The sequence below is a fragment of the Epinephelus lanceolatus genome, chromosome 2, assembly GCF_041903045.1.
Source record: "Epinephelus lanceolatus isolate andai-2023 chromosome 2, ASM4190304v1, whole genome shotgun sequence".
In the NCBI taxonomy this organism is placed as follows: domain Eukaryota; kingdom Metazoa; phylum Chordata; class Actinopteri; order Perciformes; family Serranidae; genus Epinephelus; species Epinephelus lanceolatus.
Window position 1 is genome coordinate 10,758,005 of NC_135735.1, and position 25,022 is coordinate 10,783,026.

General features: G+C 40.0%; 2 protein-coding genes and 1 long non-coding RNA gene across 4 annotated transcripts; 2 read left to right on the forward strand and 1 right to left on the reverse strand.

The window, feature by feature from the left end:
- Positions 1 to 1,504: 1,504 nt before the first annotated feature.
- LOC144466529 (uncharacterized) lies at positions 1,505 to 21,081 on the reverse strand. The gene is made up of 4 exons (XR_013493132.1): positions 20,993 to 21,081; positions 19,640 to 19,773; positions 17,487 to 17,580; positions 1,505 to 1,738 (listed from the first exon to the last, which is right to left on the reverse strand). It is a non-coding gene; the product is annotated as an uncharacterized LOC144466529 (long non-coding RNA).
- Positions 4,316 to 12,128, forward strand: e2f8 (E2F transcription factor 8). Its single transcript, XM_033630995.2, has 13 exons — positions 4,316 to 4,583; positions 5,840 to 6,100; positions 6,200 to 6,353; positions 7,118 to 7,432; positions 7,621 to 7,782; positions 7,971 to 8,108; positions 8,344 to 8,559; positions 8,653 to 8,734; positions 8,897 to 9,389; positions 9,609 to 9,875; positions 9,996 to 10,131; positions 10,446 to 10,780; positions 11,890 to 12,128. Exons 2-13 carry the CDS (start codon positions 5,930 to 5,932, stop codon positions 12,055 to 12,057), a joined length of 2,637 nt encoding a protein of 878 aa, XP_033486886.2. The 5' UTR covers positions 4,316 to 4,583; positions 5,840 to 5,929; the 3' UTR covers positions 12,058 to 12,128.
- On the forward strand, positions 17,057 to 23,337 carry csrp3 (cysteine and glycine-rich protein 3 (cardiac LIM protein)). 2 transcript variants are annotated; one of them, XM_033631008.2, is made up of 6 exons: positions 17,057 to 17,193; positions 18,674 to 18,785; positions 19,954 to 20,128; positions 20,515 to 20,671; positions 22,672 to 22,765; positions 22,971 to 23,337. In XM_033631008.2, the coding sequence occupies exons 2-6, from the start codon at positions 18,674 to 18,676 to the stop codon at positions 23,033 to 23,035; spliced, it is 603 nt and encodes a 200-aa protein (XP_033486899.2). In that variant the 5' UTR covers positions 17,057 to 17,193; the 3' UTR covers positions 23,036 to 23,337. The 2 variants fall into 2 exon arrangements, with proteins under 2 accessions (XP_033486899.2, XP_033486908.2); XM_033631017.2 differs by having other exon boundaries at positions 17,117 to 17,193; positions 18,650 to 18,785.
- Positions 23,338 to 25,022: the final 1,685 nt, after the last annotated feature.

The window sequence follows — 25,022 nt, forward strand, 5'->3', positions numbered from 1 at the left end:
ATTCATGGAAAGGCAAGAAGATAATTCATTTTAAGATTCTTTCTGTACACATGACAAGAAAAATATTTTTATTATTTCTATTTGTGGAGTTTAACTATCGGTACCGTTTTAATGCAAGGCTCAAGAAATGTAAACATAAATCAGTTTAAGAGATGAGTAAGGCAGCTCTGACCTTTCTCTGACCCCTTGCAGGGGACTTCTATTTTGACAAAATTAAGGACATTCACACCAGAACTTGATGCAGAAATAACACAGATTGGTTCATAAAAATTCACCAGAATGCTTATGTGTCCTCCCCAGGGGTGTCATAGTGGTGGGGGGGCTACGTGAAACCTGAGATGAAAAGTTTGGTTTTGTTTGCAGTTTTTTTTTTTATTATTATTATTATTTCTGACTAATTACTGCCATAAGTACTTTAAAATTTGATGAAAAAATCAGTTGAAACACTGAACTTCGTTTTTTCCTTAAAGGTGCAAAATCCTATAGGGCAGGGGTCCACCCCTGCCTCAAAACGCAGCTTAGTGAGTTAAGTGAGGGACAGCTTGTGCTGCTGGAGCACCAACGTACACCGTCATGTCGTTCCCCAAGAGGGAGAGATCGGGGGTCAAAAAAGGAAAAGAAAGAAAGAAAGCAAACCTTTATAAAAATATAAATAAATAAATTCAAAACATGTGTGAGAGAGACATGGTCAAGAGGAGAAGGTCCGGGCGCCCACAGAGACTGCTTATGCATAGGGCCCTAAATATGGTGCTACGTCATTTTTGTTGTTACACAGATTTCACAAATAGGCCTAGCTGTCACACATGTGAGACTAAGGAAAATACGTGCATGATCTCTCCTCTCTGCAGCAGAGCTATAAAGCAGTGCCTATAAAGCCTATACAAAAAGTTAGGAATGAATTTTTAAGATTGTATCAGTATGTTGTGCGCACCCATATCCCAGTAAAGATGTAAATGCTGGCTAAAACAATGTAATTTGATGTGATTTAATTTAAAAGATCTTCACAGGGACTTATTTGTTGCTGTGTGGAAACTGTAAATGTGAGACACATCAAATGCCCTGATTGTCAGCCAGTGTGAGGGATGATAACAAATAAAAGGAGAAAGCCTTGAGTGGGACAATTGATCATTTTATTGTACAGAGCAAGTTACAACAAAGCACCAGTGAGAGCTACCTGTCTAATTTTTTATTATTTCTATTGTCTTATGTCATAATAAGAATGATAACACATGTCATAAAAGCTGTTGTGCACAGATGTAAATACAGATGTGCTTTAAGATTTTGAAAATAAAATTGAAAACCACTGCTATAAAGCATCACAAAATATAAAAACCTCCTTCAACTGTGTATAATTCTCCAGCTTGCTACACCTATACATGCTTGCCTCTTATGCAAAACAGATTTTTATAAACCAACATATATATTCCTCAGCCCAAGGCAGATGTGCTTACAATACTTATGCATTGACAATTTCTTTCTAATATCATTTTGCAGTCAGACTGGCTCCATTTTTAAGTAGCCTAATCAAAACCCTGTGAATCGCTGTGCTCAGCCAGTTGGAGTGCTTCGTCTAATTTACGAGGAGCATTTGAAGGCAGCATCAGGGTCCCACTCGCTTCTCTCACATCCGTAACATTACGTCACTTGGTGCTTCAAGCTCCGCTCTTCTCTCCCAACATCCTTGAAGGCGCCCATCGGTTTCCATGGCGACTCCCGGTACGGAAGGCTGAACCGCCACCTAGCGCCCAAACAGAGACACGTCAGTGAAGAGATGTGGAGCTGCTGCAGATGAACACTGAAGGTCAGGCACTAACAAATCAATTAAAATCAGATTATCCACATCAGATGACGATGGTCCTACATAACTGGTGATCTAATTCTCACTGAGATTACATTAAGCCTCAACATGCCCTGATTCATTTGTGTTCAATTGTTTAAAAATGTATTTAATTGGATAATTTAATTAGATTTTTTTTTTCACATGTAAAGGCCCGGTCTGATTTGATGTGGTGTTTAATGGGAGGCAGTATTTTTCTGCACAAACATCACAGTGGCAGGATGTAAATCAAGGCCTCAGGGCTTAAATTAGAGCTGAAAAACAATTAGTTGACAGAAAATAATGATCAGAAACTTCATGTATCAGTTTCAGTCTACTGCCTCTTTCATTTTCCAGTAAATACAGCTTCACTCTAAAATGTTTCCTGTAAGCAGCTAATCACCCTTGCAGAAATGACCCAATAATTACATTATGTATACCGCAAACCATGCAATGGCTTTAATCAAACAGTATGTTCATTTGGTTTATATTATATTTACTTTATAATCTGGTTATAGCGTACATTTGTGCATGTAAACATGACGCATGACTCACAGCTGTGTTGACCTGAAGAGCAAGAGACTTTTTTTTTCCAAGCATCTGTTACATGGCTGATAAAACCACAATCACATATTTTGGTCTTGTAAACTGATAAGTGGCTTCTGGGAAAAATCTACTGGAGAGTTGTCCAATATCTTCAGCATTTCTTTAAATAAAAACCCACTAGTCCTGTTACGTGGGAAAATACCAGAACAGATCTATGAGAGAGATTCTCACTTGTTTTCAATAATTGGGGTAGCAATGATAATACTAATTACAAGGAACTGGTTAACAGATAACCTAACCAATGTTAAATGGAAATATCTTGTGAAGGATTTTAAGATTTATTATCATTATATTATTGTCACTTATTTCCTGATATTGCCAGTGCTTTTGTTTATGTTTTATGTATGTATTTATGCATTTTCTTTTTTCCATTTTACCTTATCTTTTTTTATCTCTACATATGTTAAGTGAACCTTAAAAAAGCAAAAACAAATAAATAAATAATAGTAAGAAGGATCCTAAATTTGCATATCTTGTGGCCTTCCTGGACCTCCTTGACAATGAGATGCTGCACCTTAAGGGGCTATCCTTTCAATAAGTTAAAAAATTCTTCAAGTCAAAATCTAGTTTTAAAACCTTTATTAGGCTATTTTAGTGCTGTGCTCGCATGGTACATATTCCAAGATAAAGTTGTGTTCAATGAAATTACCATAAACTACAGAGAAAACATTAAGCCAGGAAGTGTTCCTCCAGCTTATGAACCCTGGTCGGTCTCCGCCATGTGTCGTCTGCTGTGTTCTCTGTAGCCACTTACATTTGGATGTGCCAGCATGTTGTTACGTAGCAACAAGGGCAGGTAAATTTATGGTCTAAGCATTACATCTCTATTGGCTGAAAATCAAAACGCAACATCTAGTGGAGATGCTGTGGTAAACCATAATTTAATCATGCAGAGCTTTTAAGTGTTGGCAGAGAGAGTACAGAGTCTTTTCCATTTAATTCCAGAAGCCATATTAAATATGAGCTTATTAGGTGTATTGTTTATGAAGCTGTTGGTACACTACACATGATAAGCAGTTTGATTCAGGCCATCATAAGGGGCATGTGCTGTACAGGTTTTGGAGACCACCAAATGGGAAGTTTATATGAGGGCAGGAGGTGGGGGGTTGGTCAATAGGGGCCCAACAGCAAATATTTGCTCAGGACCCTCATAAAAGTTCATCCAGCCATGACCCCTGCTGGACCAAGAGGGGAAGGGTGATTACAAAACATTGATTACATTTACACACGAGAAGCCTGTAGAGGACAACTGTAGGATATGTGTTATCATTTTCGTTTCAAATTAAATTAATCATAATGACAATCTAGACTAGAGATGGGGGGCTATATGCACAGAAGGAATGTCCAAAGTTTTCTCTGTTAAAGGGTTTTATTGGGGAAGTTTTTCCTTTTCTGCTGTGAGGGTCCAAGACAGAAGTGTGTCGTATGCTGGGGCAAATTGTGATTTGTGATATTGGGCTTACAGTTACATACAATTTGCAGACACGCAGCAAGTAGGAACTAGGCAGGTGGAACTAATGTGTTTCCATAAACACTAAAGTGGCAAACTTGTGATTACCTAAAGGGCAGACATTTCCTGCTAAGTAGCAGCAAAGAAGTATAAAGTCAACAGTGAGTGCTGCTGCTTTCAGGAGCAGAGGAAAGTTAAATACTTTATCACTGACTGAATAAACAGTTGGGTTTGACTCATTTATATAGGACATTTTTAATGAAGCTAAAAGCATCTTGCCGCCATGTATTTCCACATTATGTAATCTGGCCTTCATTCAAAATGACTGGGACACCCTGACGTACAGTATCTGATCTGAGCCCGCCTCTTCCCAGTGATGGGCTTGTTGACGTGAGCGCGCATGCTCGCAAAGGGCGGGCCAAATGCTGCTGGTCACACACATAATTGGGCAAACTTTTCACATCTGTAGTAAAGTTGACCAAGAGGCCACTCCTTACGAGCAAGGGAGGGAAACAAGAAAACGCAGAGCCGCGCACAATTTGTACTTTTTCCACGTTTGGCTGTTTTCTGCGTTTCAGTAATTGGCTGGAAACGTGCGGTGTTGAGTTTAAGTCCACATTTAGTGCTCGGAGATTTAACAGAGCTGGTATCCACAACACGTTCCTGAAGATGGGACCTTTCCTCTAAGGAGGGCTTGTTTCACGGATTTGGGTAAGTCTGCATGTAATGTGCGTTTTATCTCGCTAATATAGGGATGTTTTTGTTTTAAAAGGATCGAGATGTTTGATTTAACTAACGTTAAGCTTTGGTTTCGGTGTCGCCGGGTTACCGCCTCCTCGCTATAAACGTCCCCACATACTGGACATGTAATGTAACGTTAGTTAACGCCGCTTTTGTGTCTTTTAAGACAAAACAGTCGAGCTAACGTTAGGAAGTTTCTTGATAATCCGGTTTTGCTTGTGTTGTTAACGGTTAATAAGACAAACTTTACCAGACGGCGGGCGCTCGCTGCCGGTTACGTGACACAAACATTATCTCTGGGGCGTGAACTCTACGCTTTTTTAAATTAGTCACCATATAAATGTAACGTCCTGCTCGTAGTGATGATTCAGACATTGTTACAAATGTATTAAAGTTTAAAGCGAGCCGCCGCTGTTACCGTAAAGACGTTCCGCGCCAAGGATTTCAAAAAGCAGTTTACCTGCGCGGGACGCTAGTTTCCACTTCCTGTGCGCTGCCTCGCGCCGCGCTCCTATTGGCTGTTTCCAACGAAAAGGGGCGGTGCCGCTGCGTCCGTTGGGCCCCGTGATTCGATGGAGGGCACGTCAGTCAGTTACCGCCAATACTAGTCTGGTGTTTTGATTAGATTTAAACTGATTTTATTGTAAATCTTAACAGAAAATTAATTAAATACTCAAATTTAATAACCGTTACGTACTTTGGCACATTGTTATTACGCTGTTTTAAAAATGTCGGGGTTCCGATAAATGTGTTCACTGAAAAAGCGGTAAGGATGCTCCGAAAATATGTAATAATTTTAAAAGCAGTAGTGTTAAAATACTGAGCAAGTAGGTTAAAATATAGATGAATAACACGGTGGATAAACTACAATAAGGTAACGTTCTTGAAAATCTCTTTGGGAAAGATTAAAGGTTGTTAAGGACAAATATTAGCTAGCATATCTTAACTACTGCTTTTTTTTTACCTTGTTAGGAGCAAATAAATGTTTTATCTATAATTATATTAATGCCTAGCAAACGTTAGCTAATTCTTATGCTAAGGTGGAAAATGTCCAGTACAGTGCTTGAATCCCAAAACCTGACCCAGAACTCTGATTCAAAGGTCAGTAAGAACAAAGGAATCTAAATGTTTCTGTAACTTGTTCACTTCAGTTTTTATATACTCCAATATACTTTATAAGAACAGATGGGCTTGTATCTAAATTATTACTTATTGTTTTCTCCCAGGATGATGGCTTTGTAGCACCCCAGTTTCCTGTAAATACTCCAAAGAAGTTATCCAGTCAGTGTGCAGTCTCACTGGAGAACCATCTGACCATGGGTCCCCTCACTACGCCTAAAAAAGGAAGGGAAGCATGTTCTGTTGATCCCTGGACGCCGACTTCCAACCTTAAAATGCTCATCAGTGCTGCTAGTCCTGATATCAGGAACCGAGAGAAGGAGCTGTGCATGGACAACGACGGGCGGGACGGTCTTGACCCTTCACAGGTACAAAGAAAACCCTTGCATTAACACATGAGAGAAACTCTCTGCAAACACAAGGTGTTAAAAGGATGGCATTTCTTATTCATTTATCTCTTCCTGCAGGACAGTGAAAATGGAGACGAGTCAGAGAAAATGATCAGCAGGAAAGACAAGAGTCTGGGTTTGCTCTGTCATAAGTTCCTTGCCCGCTACCCAGATTACCCAAACCCTGCCCTCAATAATGACATCTGCCTGGATGATGTGGCCACTGAACTCAGTATGTCTTCTCTATCAACTGCTTGTAGTCATCTCAACAAAATCAAATATACAATATCCATGTATTAAGGTTGCATTTAATGGCAGGCATTTTGGCAGCAGCTGATGATTGCTTTCATTTTTTTAAGATATTTTTTGGGGCATTTTTAAGCCTTTAATCGATAGGACAGACAAGTATGAAAGGGGGAGAGAGAGAGGGAGTGACATACAGCAAAGGGCCACAGGCTGGAGTCGAACCTGGGCCGCTGCGCCAACAGCCTTGTACATGGGGCGCCTGCTCTACCACTAAGCCACCAATGCCCCGTGATGATTGCTTTCATTTTTTTGTAATCTGTAAATTTTGTTTAGAGGTTACTGGAGCTCAAACATTTACAAATAACGGTGTATTTTCATTGTATTTAATGATAATCATCATCATGATAATACCATAATAACTACAATAATGATAATAACAGAAATCATATGTGTATCATATGTTGACATACATTACATTGTATCATATCTAAATTCATCAGTGATTTCAGTTTAGGAGGAAAATAAACACCTCTCCATCAAAGCTGATTTTCAACTGTTTGCCACATTGATCGTAAATTTGAGTTTATGGCAAAATCACACATTTAAATCACAGTAGTAGCTGGTTTAAATTAAGTTTTTCCCTGCAAGCTGTTTGAATATCTGTGATCAGTTTCTGTTGCTTTTCGTAATACCGGTTCATTTATTAATTTGAGCCTTTTCCCTTAATGTGTGCTCTTTTCACCTGCACAGGTGTAGAACGTAGGCGCATCTACGACATCATGAACGTGCTGGAGAGCCTGCACATGGTGAGCCGTTCGGCCAAGAACCGCTACACATGGCACGGCCGGACCAAACTGGCTCAGACGCTAGCCATTTTGAAGCAGGTGGGCGAGGAGCATAGGTACGGCCAGCAGATGTTGCACATCCGGCAGCGCCTCCTGGACAAGGAGTTTGACTTTGATGGGGAGGAGAAGGAGAACGAGGAGGTGGTGGAACTGGAGAGCGGGGAGCAGGGACAGAAGGAGCTCTTCTTTGTGGAGCTTCCAGGAGTAGAGTTCAAAGCAGGTGAGAAGCTGAAGTGCGGTGTGTCATATTTCAGGGCAGATTCCTCAAACTTTTTATTTATAAGTGGGTATCAGATTGCATTTATCTCAGCATTCAAAATCGCTGGCATTTTGGTTATTCTTGTGTTTATATAGGTATTAAATATCCTTGTGAATTATGTTTTTTAACTTCCTGTTTGTCCTGTTCAGCCTCTGTGAACAGTCGGAAGGACAAATCTCTACGGGTGATGAGCCAGAAGTTTGTCATGCTCTTCCTGGTGTCTAATCCTCGTGTGGTCAGTCTGGATGTGGCCGCCAAGATCCTGATCGGAGAGGACCAGGTCGCAGATCAGGACAAGAACAAGTTTAAGAGTAAGTACAGAGCCTGCCATTTTCAGTACTGGCATCTAGTGCAATGAATTTAAATAGTCATTGTACACTCTCACTTTGTACAGCTGCATGTACAAGTTTTAGATGCCAGTGCTGTGTCATGTGTAAATACACTCTGTGTCTCTGTATTGGCAGGAGATAATCTTGCTGTTTGTTTTATGTGTTTGCAGCCAAAGTGCGCCGGCTGTATGATATCGCCAATGTGCTGCGGAGCCTGAAGCTCATCGAGAAAGTCCACGTAACGGAAGAGAGGGGGAGGAAACCAGCCTTTGAATGGGTTGGCCCCGATGAATTCCCACAAGTCAAAGGTATCACCAGACATCTTTTAACATTTACTTAATATACATATTCTGGTCCACAGTTAGAGAGAATTTCGTGCCTAGCATCACATTGATATTCATCTTTTATGTAGGACTGTGGTGTAAATTGAAATATATTTTAGGATTTTCAGTTTCCTTTGAGCACTGATTGCCAGTGCTGCTGATGTTATGTTAAATTAGTATCTATTAGTTTCACAGATTAAACATTAATCTCTCGTTTCAGACTTGGAAAACACTGCATCCGAATTACCCCCCAAGAAGAAATGTGTACTGGAGTCCCGTGCGTCTGTAAACAACTGTGCCAAAAACCTATTTTCATCCCCTGGTGGCAAACGCAGCTTCACCCGGCACCCCTCCCTCATAAAGCTAGCTAAGAGCATTCAGGAGGACCGTCGAAAGATCAATTCTGCCCCGAGCAGTCCCGTGAAGAGTTCCCCCAGTAAGTATAGATACTGTTAACTATTAAACTAAAAGATTTATTATTTATTGTGGTGTATGTTAATGACACAATCTGTTCCTGTTTTGTCTTCAGGTGATTCGTCAAACACAGACTTCCCAAACAAAATGGCTCGACTTGCTGCTATCTGTAAGATTGAGCTTGACCAAAAGTCATCGTAAGTTTAGTTCCATTTCAGCTGTTATTTAACCTAAACTGTCTGGGGTTCTTTAATTTAATCTGGTGCATTTTTACAAGGTTCAGCTCCTCATTTTAGGTTCTATAAAATAATCATTATAGAGCTATAGGGTGTTAAATGAGAGTCCCGCTTCTGTTCCAGGACCACAGCTGAGGATCCAAAGCCTGCTGCTGTGAGGCTCGAGCCAACCTCCTCTGTTTCAATGGAACCGCCTCAGGCACCGTTACTGACTCCGACCCAGGAGACTAGAGTCAACACTACTGTCCACCTCACCCCCCACACACCGCTGGCATCCCTGCCTGCGGGCTCTGTTGCCTACATCCCCACACAGTGTTCACCCCTGATCCCCGTCCTGTTACCTCAGCAGCGGGGGAGCGGGCCCTACGCTGTGTATTTGCGCCCTTCCTCCCCCAGGCCGAACCCTCTGGCCAGGCCGCAGCCGACCAGCCTTGCTGTACGATCTATGACCTTTGAGGATAAGACCGGGCAGAGCCCGACAGGCCAGTATGCAGCCAAGAACCTGCAGACCATCAGGGCGTCAGACATCAGCCCCTTGACGCTAAAGCGGCTGCGTTCGGATTCAGCTTTGGAGAGCAGCCCCTCCAAAGCCAAGAGGACAGACCCCAACTTCAAGGTAAAACACTAAAAAAAACACATACATTCTGACTGATTCAAGTTAAGCTGCAAGTGGCTAGTCTTTTGCAAATTCCTCCATGTTAGAAACGTCAAAGAGCATGTGGTTTTTAATCAATAAAACTGATGTTTAAAATGTAATAATTTTAAAATCTTTCCTACGGTGTTATGTATTTCTAACAAAGAGTATTTCCCACCATCTCCTGTTGGCCTCCTGTAGGACACCTCTCCAAAACTGTGTGAGATCCTGCAGGCCCGTCTGAAAGCCCGTCGTGGCACTCAGCTCTCAAGCCGGCCCTCACCTCGCGCCCTCCACCTGGATCCTGAGTTTGTTAACACCCCTGGAGCTGCTGCAGCCAATCCGACACTAGAACAGACCTTGGAGAACCTCCTGGACAAAGAGGAGAAGACGGCAAATTCTGATAGCGAGGCGGGATTAACACCGGTCAGAGTCGTACCCCTCACGCCAGGACAACTCCATGCCGAGGTAAATCATGAATAAGATGCTTACTAGGCCTCAGTAAACAAGAGAAAGTCTTTTAATACCTCATGTCGTGTTCATCGATTCACAGCAGTTTGTGTGATAATTATTTGTCTGCCCTTCCAGACTTTAGTACCAGCCGGATACCTGATCCCAATCTCCCAGCAGTCCCTCGTCAGTGAAAAGGAAATTCAGGGTTTGGGGAGAGAAAGTAACAAGGCCTCAACTCCCACTTACAACATCTACCAAACCCCAACTGCAGGTAAAGATGTCACTAAATGTCATAAAATGTTACTTTTACAGTTGATCAATCGATTTTTCTAACCAGCAGTCCAAAAGCCCAAATATATTCAATTTAAAATGAAATAAAATGGAGAAAATTGATTTTAAATAATCTCTGAATCACCTAATCCCTTAAGCATGGGCGATGATTCTTTTCTTTTGCTTTTCCTTTGATAAGTTAGTCTCAGTTTTTCTGTAATGACTCTTTAAAAGCTCAAAATTAATGTGCTAATAACTGTAAATTAGATTAAAGGCCTATACACATTTTTACTGGTTTCATTTTGTCATCCACAGGTTCCAGACCTGACCTAGCCCAGGAGATTACACCCACCAGCCTTCGTCTTCACAAACCCGCTGCTGCCGCTTCGCCACACACCACCCAACAGCCCCACCGGCTCCACAGCCCCAGTCCTGCCATCCTCAACTTCACCCTGCAGAACCTGGGTCTGATCTCAGGCTCCAGCCCAGGAAACGCTTTTGCTGCCCCCCACACTCCGGAGTGTGGCAACACAATTCCCAGCCCGCTGGCTCTGCATCAGAGAGGCATGGTTTTCATCAAACCTGTGTCACCTGTGCCTCTGCAGCAGTCTGTATCAGGGCAGCCAATGACCCTGATTAGTTTGCAACAGGTAAAAAAAAACTTTTTTTTTTACTATTTGAAATGAAAGGGGCACTTTTAACCTGTGAAAACACTTGTATAACTTTTTCCATGGCTCTGTCTGAGGTTTGTCAAGTCTGAGAATGTAATGTCTAGTAATGTAATGTCTTTTGAGTCAAAGTAATAGTACGAGAGACTTGATTTGGACTGTTCACCCTTTTATAAAATCTGTCTCTCCTAGGTGCCCCAACCTTATGGAAATGCACAAATAATTTGTGGGAGACATCAGTAATTCTGCCGTTTCTCACATTTAGCCTGAAAACCTAAACAGCTGCTTCTTGTGCTATTTTTAAAGGGTCGGTTCACTCAAACCACAGCCAAAAAAACAGGTATTTAGCGTGTCTAGCCATGAAGCTAGTTTCAGTTTTAAGCACTGAGGTTTTGGGTTATCTGTTTCAGGAAACCGCAGACCCTGCCATCTGCAGCTTTCACAACAAGAGATGCTTTGGGGGAAAGTAGTTCAATCAGGAGAGATTTCATTTAGAGTGAACATGGTACTCAATAAAGACGAATAGTGACTGTCTTTTAGACCCCATCGTGACATAGTATATTTAGGGGGGAAAAGATGGCATGATTAGTTTAGGAATATTCCCCCAGTGAGGTCTAGACACTGATGATGGAGGTGAAGAATGTTGATGAAGATAAGGATGATGGGATGTGAAGCAGGACTGGGCACTGGATGTGCTGAACACTGGAGGTCAATGGGATGGAAGAGGGCTGCATCTGTTCGTCCTGAATTAACAACTGACATCAGCAGAGAGGAAAATGGTTTTATGTTTGACAGCAACGATATGATTGGCTTAGGGAGATCATGGCTAAACTCAGTTGGATTAATTTAGAGTATCACCCATAGTTAGCTGATGGAGTAGAAGCCAGAAGATTGGGCGGAGGGATTTGTGAATGAATGAGACTTCCTGACTGAACTTTCACTAAGCTTCATTTTCAATATAATTGTTCACAGTGAGGTCTGTGGATTATCTTCACTAACAGACATTTTTTGAGGGAAATACAAGTTGCTTTTGATTTGTTTGAACTCGTCCTTTAAGATTAAACACTAACTGAATATTGTCTGTTGTCCAGCCTCTGATGACCACCCCCAAAGGGACAGGACTCCCCCAGCACAGCTTCTTCCACACGCCGGTACCCCTCTCGCCTCTGGCTGCCATGGTAACCACCAATGGACAACTGGGCACCAAAACTGTTTACATCCCTCAGAGGAAGCTGGACGTTGCCACTGAGGACACTTGAATTCCCTGAAAGAAACCCACTGATGACTGTGTACATTGTGTGTGTGTGTGGGTGTTTGTTCGTACTGTGGGTGGGTGGGTGGGTGTCTTTTTATTTTTTGTCTGTTTAGCAATTTACATTTTTCACAACCTCTGAACATTTCACGGCACCCTCACTGCCTTCATTTTCATCACAGCCGTCTCTAAAAATAGCTGCCATGCAGACTTCGGCTGTGGCCCAGTGGACAGATTTCAAACCAGCTTCACCAGATACTCACGAACACTATTGTCATGCTTATTGTGATGCTGGTAAAAACTGTTTTCCCAGGATTAAATTTGCATAAGTTAATGGAGGAGAATGAATTTTATTGGTTTTGTTTGTTTATTTTAGTCATTTCTGCTAATGTGTGTAATGTGAACACCAAATGTCCTTTCTTTGAATTACCAAGAGTAGTAAAAAACAAAAGAAAAAAGAGCAACACACTTGAGTCAGATGGATGTTTTGACTGCATGATAAATTTGATTGGAAATATTGCTGATTGACTATTGAATTCTCTAAATTAAACCCAATGATATGGCTTTTGCACATATGTAAGTTAACTGTTACCCCTATTGAAAATGGATTTATTCAGAAAATGTGAATATTTGTCATTATAGGACTAATCAGACATTTTGATACATTTAATTTATAAGGAAATTACCTTTGTTCCAGATGTCCTGCTAAATGCAAAATTTTAATACATTTTTCTGTGAAAATCATGTGGTGTTCTGTGGTTTGGTTTGCAGCGACTCATCTTTTAGAACAACTATTAGATTGGACTTAGTAAGACAAGTGGGGCGGCTACCACTAAATATTTTCATTATAGATTAATCTGTTTATTATTTTTACTATAAATCGTTTAGTCTATGAAATAAGAAAATTACTTAAAAAAAAAATACTCACCCCAGATTCCCAGGGCTCACAGTGACATTTTCAAATATCTTGTTTTGACTAACCAACAGTACAAAACCTAAATTACGATGAAATCCAGTATTGAGCAAGAGGCCTGCAGACAGTAGCAACAAAACAGGCTGCAATGTAACTGTTGCTTTGTTCACACAGTCAGTGTACATCCACTAAAAGTGCTTGTTTTTGCCACTTTCATGTTCAGAATATTTTTCGGAGTGTCTAACATTATTGAAAGAATCCCTACAGAGATTGACCTTTTTGTTAAAGAGTAAGATCCCTTTTGTTTAACCATAAATAGCCCAGAAACATCCCACATTCCATTTAAATTAACGGTAGTTTTATCATTGTAAAACACACTTTATTTAAAGACAACAGAAAAAAAATGAAACTCCTTTAGGTAAATATCTGCCAAACGAGGACTTGACTGTACAATGCCTTACAATTTGCCTCAGCAGTTTATATTCATGCTAACGGTAGTTGTCTAACTTAAGCCTATTAGCTAGCACACACACACACACACAACTTAACAACGATTAAGCTAGAGAAACAATTGCTGTCACCCACCAACACCACACACCTCTCTGTTTCTATTACACCATCATGATGATTATTAACTTACTTAATGTTACTATTTATGGTTTTATCTACTGATTAATTTATGGCATCTGCTGGCTAACGTTAGCTAAACAAAGTACAAATGCTAACTAAGTTCACTGACAAAGTAACAAGTACTGTGTAGTGATAAAGGTCCAGATTTATAATAATTTGGTAATTAGTTTCACCTCCTGATTATATTAGGAAATGTTATAGAGTTAACATTAGCTCTCCACGACAGTATTATTAAATTAACTACCATTAAGCAATTGAAAGCTGATTAAGTATTGATAATCAAATACATGTAGTCAACAATACTTCCCGCTAACAGCAGGTAGGTAAGGTATCCTGGACCCAGTGGACTTGAGATGAGTTATATGCAGCTAATGGACAGAGTCATGATCTGTTTGGAGACCAATAACAAGGATAACAAATATGCACATTAACTCTGGTTCCAAAGCAAAATTTGAACATAAAATGCATCAGTAAATACCCCACGTGTGAATTTTGAAGCTTTTATGTGTCTTAAAAGAGACGGTTGCTAAGTGGCTAAAAACATCATCATGCCAAACATGACTTCACAGCCTCTTTGTGGTAGTGTTGTTAACTCTGCAACTGTGGTTTTGTTCGTTTATAGCCTAATGTTAGCTTTTTACTTCTGGCAATTGCATTCAGGCTTCAATAATCATAAAAGTGGTGTTCCTTTGTGATTATCTTGCTGAACAAAATGTAAGTATCATAAACATTTGTTTGCCACAGAGCTTATTTTCTCAAACTATCCAAAATCCAATTGAAAAATCCCATTGGATTTTTGACAGCGGAACCAATGGGAAGCTAACTTCTGTGTTGGCCTCAAGAAAAACATAGTGCTCCATCAGTGAGTCCTAAAGCCCAGCAATGAGTTGGCACTTTGGCAGAAATTGGTACCACCGGTTCCCTTGTCTCCAAGTCAATGGGTTTTTGGTCAGATGCTTGAAATTACGTCTGTGTTAAACACAAGTTTAAGAGACTTTCACATTTTGTTCTACGACATAAAATATGACAGTAAATACCCCACTTGTGAATTTTGAAGCTTTTATGTGTCTTTAAAAAGGTAGGTTCTAACAATGGCTAAATGAGACTACAGAACATCGCCACACACGGCTTTACAGCCTCCTTGTGGTAGGAATGTTAAGTCATGCAACTGATTTATAGCCTTAAGTTAGCTTTTTACTTCTGGCGATGGCATTGCGGTTTCAAAAATCATGAAAGTGGTGTTCATTTGTGAAAATTTTTGAACAAGTACCATAAACATTTGTTTGCCACAGAGCTTATTTTCTGCAATAATCCAAAATCCAATGGAAAAATCCCACAGGCTTTTTGATGAGGGAACTAGACTGATAACTTCTGCATTGGCCTACAGAAAAACGTCATACCTGGAGCACTGTATAACAAGGAAAACAAATGCACACATTTAGATCAAATATAATGTCAGTAAACATCATGTAAAGTGTGTTTGGATTGTGTAAGGATTTTTCAGTTTAAGGTGAAACAGCACAGATATGATATTTTATGGTTTGATTTGCTCTTCTCGCTCCATTAACTACAATAGAAGGGCCTCCAAACTCTGGCTACAATGCTAAATTTGAACGCTATCACTGACCTTCCTTCTTATAAAGTTTACTTGATTCCTGACTTAAATGTTACAGAACCAACCAATCAAAAGCTAGGAGCACTTAGACTGAGGTAATTGTGAGGAAAATATGTAGCTTTTACATTTTAATGTAACTGTTTTAAAAGTGATGAAAGTATTTAAACATGTAAATATGTACATTGAACAAAAACACAACACTTTTGTTTTTGCTCCCATTTTTTATGAGCTGAACTCAAAGATCTAAAACATTTTCTATACACACAAAAGACCATTTCTCACAAATACTGTTCACAAATCTGTCTAAATCTGTGTTAGTGAGCACTTCTCCTTTGCCGAGATAATCCATCCCACCTCACAGGTGTGGCATATCAAGATGCTGATTAGACAGCATGATTATTGCACAGGTGTGCCTTAGGCTGGCCACAATAAAAGGCCACTCTAAAATGTTCAGTTTTGCTTTATTGGGGGGGGGGGGGGGGGGGGTCAGAAAACCAGTCAGTATCTGGTGTGACCACCATTTGCCTCATGCAGTGCAACACATCTCCTTCGCATAGAGTTGATCAGGTTGTTGATTGTGGCCTGTGGAATGTTGGTCCACTCCTCTTCAATGGCTGTGCGAAGTTGCTGGATATTGGCAGGAACTGGAACACGCTGTCATATACGCCGATCCAGAGCATCCCAAACATGCTCAACGACGCCACACACGCTGTCTGCCATCTGCCCTGAACAGTGAAAACTGGGATTCATCCGTGAAGAGAACACCTCTCCAACGTGCCGAATGTGAACATTTGCCCACTCAAGTCAGGTACGACGACGAACTGCAGTCAGGTCGAGACCCCGATGAGGACGACGAGCATGCAGATGAGCTTCCCTGAGACGGTTTCTGACAGTTTGTGCAGAAATTCTTTGGTTATGCAAACCGATTGTTACAGCAGCTGTCCGGGTGGCTGGTCTCAGACGATCTTGGAGGTGAACATGCTGGATGTGGAGGTCCTGGGCTGGTGTGGTTACACATGGTCTGTGGTTGTGAGGCCGTTTGGATTTACTGCTAAATTGTCTGAAACACCTTTGGAGACGGCTTATGGTAGAGAAATGAACATTAAATTCACAGGAAACAGCTCTGGTGGACATTCCTGCAGTCAGCATGCCAATTGCACGCTAACTTGCGACATCTGTGGCATTGTGCTGTGTGATAAAACTGAACATTTTAGAGTGGCCTTTTATTGTGGCCAGCCTAAGGCACACCTGTGCAATAATCATGCTGTCTAATCAGCATCTTGATATGCCACACCTGTGAGGTGGGATGGATTATCGCGGCAAAGGAGAAGTGCTCACTAACACAGATTTAGACAGATTTGTGAACAATATTTGAGGGAAATGGTCTTTTGTGTATGTAGAAAATGTTTTAGATCTTTGAGTTCAGCTCATGAAAAATGGGAGCAAAAACAAAAGTGTTGCGTTTATATTTTTGTTCAGTGTACATAGTTAACTGTAGAATTAACTCAAATATAACTATGAATTAACTTCACCTCTGAACCTTAGTCAACTATTGTACTTTCTGGTGTGTCTGTGTGTGCGTCATTAGCCTAGCTCAACACTGTGTTCATATTCAGATGTGCAGTTGTCATTTGCACGCTTTGAGTTCTCGTCATTTCTGTTCATAATCCATAATCCTATCCTCCTAAGATGCCATTTGGGTGGCTCCCGGCATGCAGCTGTCAGTTTATGGTCTGTCATGGTTAGAGTTTCCTGTGTCTGTCTGTCTGTGGGTCCAGAACAAATGTTTGTGGCTGATGTTCAGACCTCTTTCAGCCTGTGATGAGGGGTCAGAGGGGTCTGCTTTGTCACAAGTTATTTTAGGGGGATAGTTTCATTGGAGCGTCACCGCTGGACTGTGATGATGGCGAGATGGAGGGTATTTAAGCTGTCCGGGGAGCGATCACTGCCACGCTAGGACCGAAGCACACAGGCTTGGATTCAAGGTAAGGACTCGTTTCTGCTGTAGTAACGCTTCCTGTTTGTAGTGGAGTGGTATAGTATATGTAAAACAGGGATTATGTGGTTGATTTATGATCAGGCTATACTTATATTAAGTGGAATTACATTGACTTTATTAGACTTGACATAAACCTAAACAAGAGGAGTTAATTCTGTGTGACATTCCTGGTTTGTCTGAAGTAAATCAGACAGTTCCAGTGGTGTCTGATGGAGAGGCAGCTTGGCTTTTGTCTGTGTGATGTCTCAGTAAAGCCTCTGTTCCTAGAATATCACATACCAGTCCTGTGAGGTGATGGGCAGCCTCTGATATGGGCAGGGAGGTGGAATGTCAGACAGAAGGCCAGACAGGGCAGCGCGGCCACATCTCCAGGCTGAAGTTAGAGTCAAAGAGAGATGAAAACCACTATTGATCGAACTGATGAGGAAATAGGAGTAACACTGTGTAAGAGTAGACTGGTCTTGGTGTTTCAGTAGATACCACATTTTGACAAACTGTGTGTTGAAAAAATACAGCAGGACAAGACATCACACAGGCACGGTTAGGTGTAAGGGCTTATTTATTGATCCCTTAACTACTTAAAACAAAACTTATAGAGGGGCAATTTAGATTTAAGTTTAACTCTCACTCCTGTGTTACCTACATACTTCAGTCTAGTATCACATCTAGCAGCAAACACTATGGCTTTTATTTTGTCTAGAAAATCTTAGGAATCTCTGAATTGGATGTCTGATCTGCTGGTGCAGATTTCTTGTTTGCAATGCTGACACAATTAATGGAATACTTTAATAACATAATAAATATTGCATTTACTGAACGAAATTATCACTTACGAAAAAAAATAATTAACATGCTGGGAGGTCCGAGCTCATCTTCATTTATAATCTTCATCTTCATATAATTAGAGAGGAGTATTCTGACTGTTTTAAGACACTGCATTTGACTAGAGCTGAAATAATTAATTTATTGCCAACAATTTTGATTTTTGATTCATCTTTTAAATATATTTTTAAGTAAGTATTCCTCAAATATGAACATTTGCTGTTTTTGCATTTCATTTTTAACTTACTATCTTTGAGTTTTGGCCTGTTCGTGAGACAACACGAGCAGTTTGAAGATGCCTCGTTGCATTTTGGGGAATTATGATGGGCACATTTCATTCACTATATCAAATGATTCATTGAGTAGTAACTGAGAATTTAATCTGCAGAGTAATTGTGAAGGGATTAAATTGCAAGTTTCATGATGGCACAATATTATATTGATCCTGTGGATAACTTTGCTGATATCACAAAGTCTGACACAATAGGATTTTGATTCGATCCAATTCAGGGGCCTGTGATCAATATGACACAATATTACTTAAAAAATATTATGGGTGTAATTTTTGACAGTCAGTAACCAGTACATTGTCTAATAACTAAATAAGTAATCTGTTCCAGTTTGTTATTTTGTGTGTCTCTAAGATGCCAAACTGGGGAGGAGGTGTCAAGTGTGGGGCCTGTGAGAAGACTGTGTACCATGCAGAGGAGATCCAGTGTAACGGGAGAAGCTTCCACAAGACCTGTTTCCTCTGCAGTGAGCACACTGGTTCCTTTTTCTCAGAGTCGCACTGTCATGGTGGATCAGCAGAACACAGAGCTGTTTAACATTGTCCTTCCGTGTTTCTGCGTGCCTCATTTGCTCTTATCAATTGACTTGTTGACACGTTTGGGTGCTGACGATGATGGCCGCCTCTGACCCGACAGTTGAGCCAAACAACACAGGAGCATCTGTCTGTTTGCTCTTTATCTTTTGTAGACTCTGATTTTGTGGTTTTATTTTATTCCTACCTCTTGTATTATTATTTCCCCTTCATTATTTATGTCTTCTTACCTTCTTTTAACTTTTTTCTTTACTTTCTTTTTTTGCTCAATTCTCAATATTTCTTTTTCACTAGCTTCCTTTTCAGTCTATTTTTTAACTTCCTGTCTTCATTTTGTTTCATTTTTTCTCTTCTTTTTTCTTTATTGCATCCTGTATCACATCTTCCGTCCTTTTTCTCTTTCTTGTCTGCTTTCGTTTCCCTTTTTTCTTGCATCCATCTCACACTCTTTTTTATTTCCTCTCTTTCTCTTCACACTAATCACCTCTCCTCTTTCTGCTCTTCATCCTCCTCTTACTGCTCTTTTCCTTTTTAATCGACCATGTTCTCTCAGCACTCTTACATTTTTCTCTATTAAATGCCCTTTTCTCATGTGTCTTCCTAATCGAATGGCCGCTCTCTGACCACATCGTAGCTTCCCCTCCTCTCCTTCTGCTTGTCCGTGCATCCTGACCTGAACTGCCCCTTTGTGATACAGCCAAAGTTCCCCGGCCATAACCAGCAGCTGCAGTCTAATCCAGAGACATTTCAAATAGGTTTACTGTTCTCTCCACAAACAAACACTCACCAGCTGGTTGGGTGTCAGTCTGTGTGATTGTTGGATTGTTCCAGCGGGAGCTCTGAAAGGCCTCTGCGATTAGCTCACCCATCTGCTAAGTGTTCATCTTTTCTCGAACATTCACCTCACACTCCCATCTCCTCCTACAAATAGAAACAAGACATCAGTGCCACTGTTGACTGATAAAACAAGCATAGGTGGGAGCTTTATTTAACCTCCGTTACTCCACCATGACAACCCCCAGTCTGGACAAACTGAAACCACCTCATTGTCAGACAACAGCTGGTTTAAATGTGTAAAATATTTGTGTTTCTTTCACACAGTGACCTGCAGAAAAGGGTTGGACAGCACCACGGTTGCAGCGCACGAGTCTGAGATTTACTGCAAGTCCTGCTATGGCAAGAAATATGGGCCAAAAGGATACGGATACGGGCAAGGAGCCGGAGCTCTGAGCTCTGACCCTCCTAAACATGGATATTCAAGCCTGCCAAATGTGGAGTATGTGTTCACACTGTAGTTAATAAGTCTGGGCTTTCATTAAAGGGCCATTACACACAAATGTACTCCCATTGGTATCAAGCTTTATGTATGGATGCTTAATGCTATCCACCTGTAAAATGTCTGGCAGTACCCCTTCATTATTGGTGATTTGGGTAAATTGAGCCTTTAATTATTGCCCTTCAAACTGCAGTTCCAGTATGAAGTTACTTTCTCAACACAGCTGCAGAAACAAGTCTATAACACTGTGAATAATGCCCCATGATGCTGTGAATATTCAAAGATTGTGAATACATAGCATATTGGCTGTTGGCAGATTGAAAACAGACCTGTCTTAAAGAACCCACAAAAATGGAACTACTTGTAAGAAAGTCTATTTTTTCTAGCTCTAAATCAAGACCAGCTCCTTCAGGCTCCAGTGACCACAGAGCTTCCCCGAAGTTAAGTGAACATAAATCTTCCCCCAAGTTTGGATATTCAGACCGCTGCCCTCGCTGCTCCAAAGCAGTCTACGCAGCAGAGAAGGTGATGGGAGCAGGAAAGGTAAGGACGATCCTGAGGGGGCTTTTTAGTCTCTGGCTTTATGTTTTTATGTAGTTTTGTTTATTGTAGTTTTTATTTCCACACATTTTCTTTAATGTAAAGTTGGATCTACTTGTTTTTCTGTTGCCCCAGCAGGCTGAAAGCAGTCAGAACTCAGCCCTCATGACTCTAAATAATCTTCTCAAACAGTACGCTTTTTTGAAATGTTTTTTGTGTTGCTCAAAGTGACACTACAGAGGGCTTCTTAGAGCCAAAACAACTGGTGTAATACAAAAATACAGCAAACACTCTATAACCTAAAGAGAACCAAGAAAGAAATACCGTGAAAGAACACTGAGGTAGAGTCAGACCAGTCAAATAGAGGCTGGAGCATAGAATAGTGTGATATACTCCCAAAGGCTGATAAGTTGATTGAGCAGGGCTGGTGAGTGCTGATTGCAGACAGCTGCACCAACTCTGAGCCAAGGAGGCAGGTAGGGACCTCTGGTGGATCTGGAGGAGGAGCACAGGGATTAGTAACAGCCAGCATGAGAAGATGATCTGCCAATGTGACAGGTGGTTGTGGTCCAATACCGTAGCCTATTTATATAGTAACAATTACAGAAACATTCTGACCCCAAACTTGCACAAGGACAAACTAGAAATACCTTAAAAAGCAATCAATCTGTGTAAATACTTCACCCCACAAATGACCATTTAGATATCAATTACTCACCCCATGTTACTTTGAAAACAATTCCAAAAAGTTCTGTTTTAACTTCATCAGTCCACAGGACTTGTTTCCAAAAAGCATCAGGCTTGTTCAGATGTTCCTTTGCAAACTTCTGATGCTGAATTTTGTGGTGAGGACACAGGAAAGGTTTTCTTCTGATGACTCTTCCATGAAGATCATATTTGTACAGGTGTCACAGTAGAGCAGTGCACCACCACTCCAGAGTCTGATAAATCTTCCTGCAGGTCTTTTGCAGTCAAAAGGCAATTTTGATTTGCCTTTCTCTCAGAAAGTTTTCTAAGTCTTCCAGACCTCATCTTGACCTCCACAGTTCCTGTTAACTGCCATTTCTTAATGACATTACTGACTGAGGAAACAGCTCCCTGAAAACACTTTGCTATCTTCTTATAGTCTTCTCCTGCTTTGTGGGCATCGGTTATTTTAGTGTTCAGAGTGCTAGGCAGCTGTTTAGAGGAGCTCATGGCTGCTGATTGTTGGGACAAGGTTTCAGGAGTCAGAATATTTATAAAGCTTTGAATTTTGTATCACCTGGCCTTTCCTAATGGTGACTGTGAACAAGCCAGAGTCCTAACAAGCTAATTAAAGTCTAAGACCCTATTAAAAGTTGTGAGAGTTGAGCAAACTTTTGCATGGTGCTTCTTTCCTTTTTTTCCACTCTAAAATTGTGCAAAACAAAAATAATTCACTGATCTTGCCTAAAATGAAAAGCATGTTTAATCTGTAACCTTATGCTTTTTGGAGATCAGTTCATCTTCTACTTACTTAACTCTTCACAGTTAAGAAATTTTGGGTGCCCAAACTTTTGCATGCCACTTTATCTACAGTGTGTTTTTTCAAAGCCAGACTCCATTGATAAAGACAGTAATTTTGCCTAGCTAAACACAGGAGGTGCTGGTTTGCCACTGCCTCAATCTGTCATTTGTGCTAAAGTGTAACTTTAGTGAATCTGAACTAGCCCTTTAAACACAAAAGTCACACAATAACATAAACAATCTAACAAGTGTATTCCTGTACAATCTCCCCCAAACTTTTCTGTTGTAATTGTCCTTGAACGCAGCATAAGGACAGAGGGCTCCATCCGCGACCATATACCTGTCTGACATTGAGCATAAATAAGCCTTTAGACTGTTTGTTCTGTGACAAATGGGACAAGCTAAGTTTTACCTTAGCTTTATTTTTATTTATTATTATTATTATTATTATTATTATTATTAGTAGTAGTAGTAGTATTATTATTATTATCATCACTTATTCTGTGTGTCTTTAGCCCTGGCATAAAACCTGTTTCCGCTGCGTCCTGTGTGGTAAAAGTCTGGAGTCGACCACAGTGACAGACAAGGACGGAGAGCTGTACTGTAAAGGTACACACATCCCAAAATACACACATATACTGTATAGGATCCAATACCACAGGATCCATCTGACACTGCACTGAAGGCACTTTGATAGCACATTATGGTCATAAATATGAAAATATAGCAGTGCAGAACACAGTATAGACCACACACAGATCAGATTTGAAAATGTTCATCATTAAATCAGCATTGTTTTCTATTTTCTCCTCAGTTTGCTACGCCAAAAACTTCGGCCCGAAAGGATTTGGACTGGGGAACGAGGCCATGTTGGAGTAACAACAGTGAACACACCTTCAAACTCACATTAACTGTGTCACATGGTAGCTGTTTCAGTGGAGCCTTTACCTTTATGTTGGATGATGTTTGTAATATATGAAAGACGTAGACACCATATTGGGCATCAGAATCCTGGGCAGGTAAACTAACAGAAAGCTAGATATTAAAGTTACTATTAGTCTGAAAATTGTGAGTAGAAACTGAAAACACTTTGTTTCCTTAAAATGTGTCCTGAATGAAATTTATTTACAAAAAAAATGACAGTTTTTATAAATAAAGGGAGGAAACAGAACATTTAAAAACAGTCTGGGGTCCATGTCTTTTACTCACACACAGAAAAGAGCTGAACTCCTCATTACAGGAATACATTCCTGATTTTAGATTCATCTATTGTTTGTATTACTAATTATAGTTCTGATGATAACAACTCACCCGTCCCAGCTTATAAATCGATGAATTTATGTCCTCCTGCTGTGAGAATACAATTAGCAGTGCCTCATCTTGTTAAAGTTAATTATTAATAGAATAATATTTGCATTCATAAATAATTCTGTGCAATAATTAATTAGAATAATCAAGGCAACAAGTGATTAACAAATGGAACGTGTTAATTCTTCCCAAACAATTATGTGTGAGCAGCCGTGCAGAGCGGGACGGGATTAGATGTTTCTGTCAAACTAAAATTAGAGCTGTTATCTCACACTGTTGAATTAGAAGAGATGAGAACACAGAGGGAAACATGCAGAGTAAAAGTCAGTCTGACAGAGCACTCTGTTCAGAACACTATTATTGTGCCTTAAAGTTCAAACCTGCAGAAACTTTTATCACAGTGGCTGCATCAAGGTCGTTCTCGTGAAACCACGGTCCACTTAGGTCTGGAAACTTTTTGAAAATCTGACACATATCTAGAGAAGTGTATTGATACAACATTTTCATTTCCATTACCGTATGTCTTTTCTATCATAATACACAAAGTGATGGAAATGATGGTTGTGAAAATGACATTTTGTCACATTTAAAAAAAACTCCTTATGATATGTTGGCTGGCTAATGTTAGCTTTCACATTAGCATTAAACATACATAAAATAATGTGTTGTTTTTCTCATTATTTGTACATTTAAAGTCAAATATGAGCTATTTGGAAATGACAGCCAATAACACCTTGATTTCTTCTTATTCTAAACTTTAAGACTTATTAATACCTTTTAATATCACCTTATATGAAATTTAAGACCAAACCTGCAATGGAAATGAACATTAAGGAAAGATGACAACAATTGGGTGAGTTTAAGTTCAATGTAAAGAAAACAAAATCTGAATTTAAGACAATTTAATACTGTTTTAAGGACCTGTAGACACCCTGTTATTTCAGTTCCTTCCATGGAGTTAAATATCATACGGCATGATAGGAAATAATAGTAACCTCAAGGGACAGCTGTCTTTTTTATGACAATATAAATACTGATATTTCTTACAACTCATGAAATATTTCATTGGAAAGAGTATTTACGTCTCTTTTGAATTTGAAGTTAATGTTAGATCTATATTTGATTCAAAATAAAGCAGGGCTAAATGTCCAAAATCTGTCTCAAGGACACAGCAAATAGCAGAAACCACACATAAAGGCCACTTCTATATAATAAAAAATAATGGCTGACCTGTTATATAATTTTTGTATGCTCCTTTTGGTGTCAACTGAGTTTGACAAAAATAAAAAACAAGGAATGTGTTTTGGTTTTTCTTGTTTATGAAAGGGAAGCAAAAATCACAATAGTCGTAGTATTAATAGACTTTTATATAAAACAGAGCCCTTTGTCTTATTGGTTATATAAAGATATTGGTTCATGGAGGCAAAAATGTTATGGTCAGGCCTGTTAAAAGTGACACATAATGTGACAAATAAAGTCCAAAATAATATTCTCCCTTAACGCTACAAACTGACCCTTAAAATAAGACAGCTGAGTTGAACAATGTGCATAAAAATTT

Excerpts from the sequence above, each read along its gene's own strand:
- e2f8 (XM_033630995.2), top strand. The coding sequence starts at position 5,930 with ATGGGTCCCCTCACTACGCCTAAAAAAGGAAGGGAAGCATGTTCTGTT. Across the intron at positions 6,354-7,117 it reads TGATGTGGCCACTGAACTCA|GTGTAGAACGTAGGCGCATC; the intron begins GTATGTCTTCTC and ends TCACCTGCACAG. Across the intron at positions 8,735-8,896 it reads GAGCTTGACCAAAAGTCATC|GACCACAGCTGAGGATCCAA; the intron begins GTAAGTTTAGTT and ends CTTCTGTTCCAG.
- csrp3 (XM_033631008.2), top strand. The coding sequence starts at position 18,674 with ATGCCAAACTGGGGAGGAGGTGTCAAGTGTGGGGCCTGTGAGAAGACT. Across the intron at positions 18,786-19,953 it reads CAAGACCTGTTTCCTCTGCA|TGACCTGCAGAAAAGGGTTG; the intron begins GTGAGCACACTG and ends TCTTTCACACAG. Across the intron at positions 20,129-20,514 it reads TCAAGCCTGCCAAATGTGGA|CTCTAAATCAAGACCAGCTC; the intron begins GTATGTGTTCAC and ends TATTTTTTCTAG.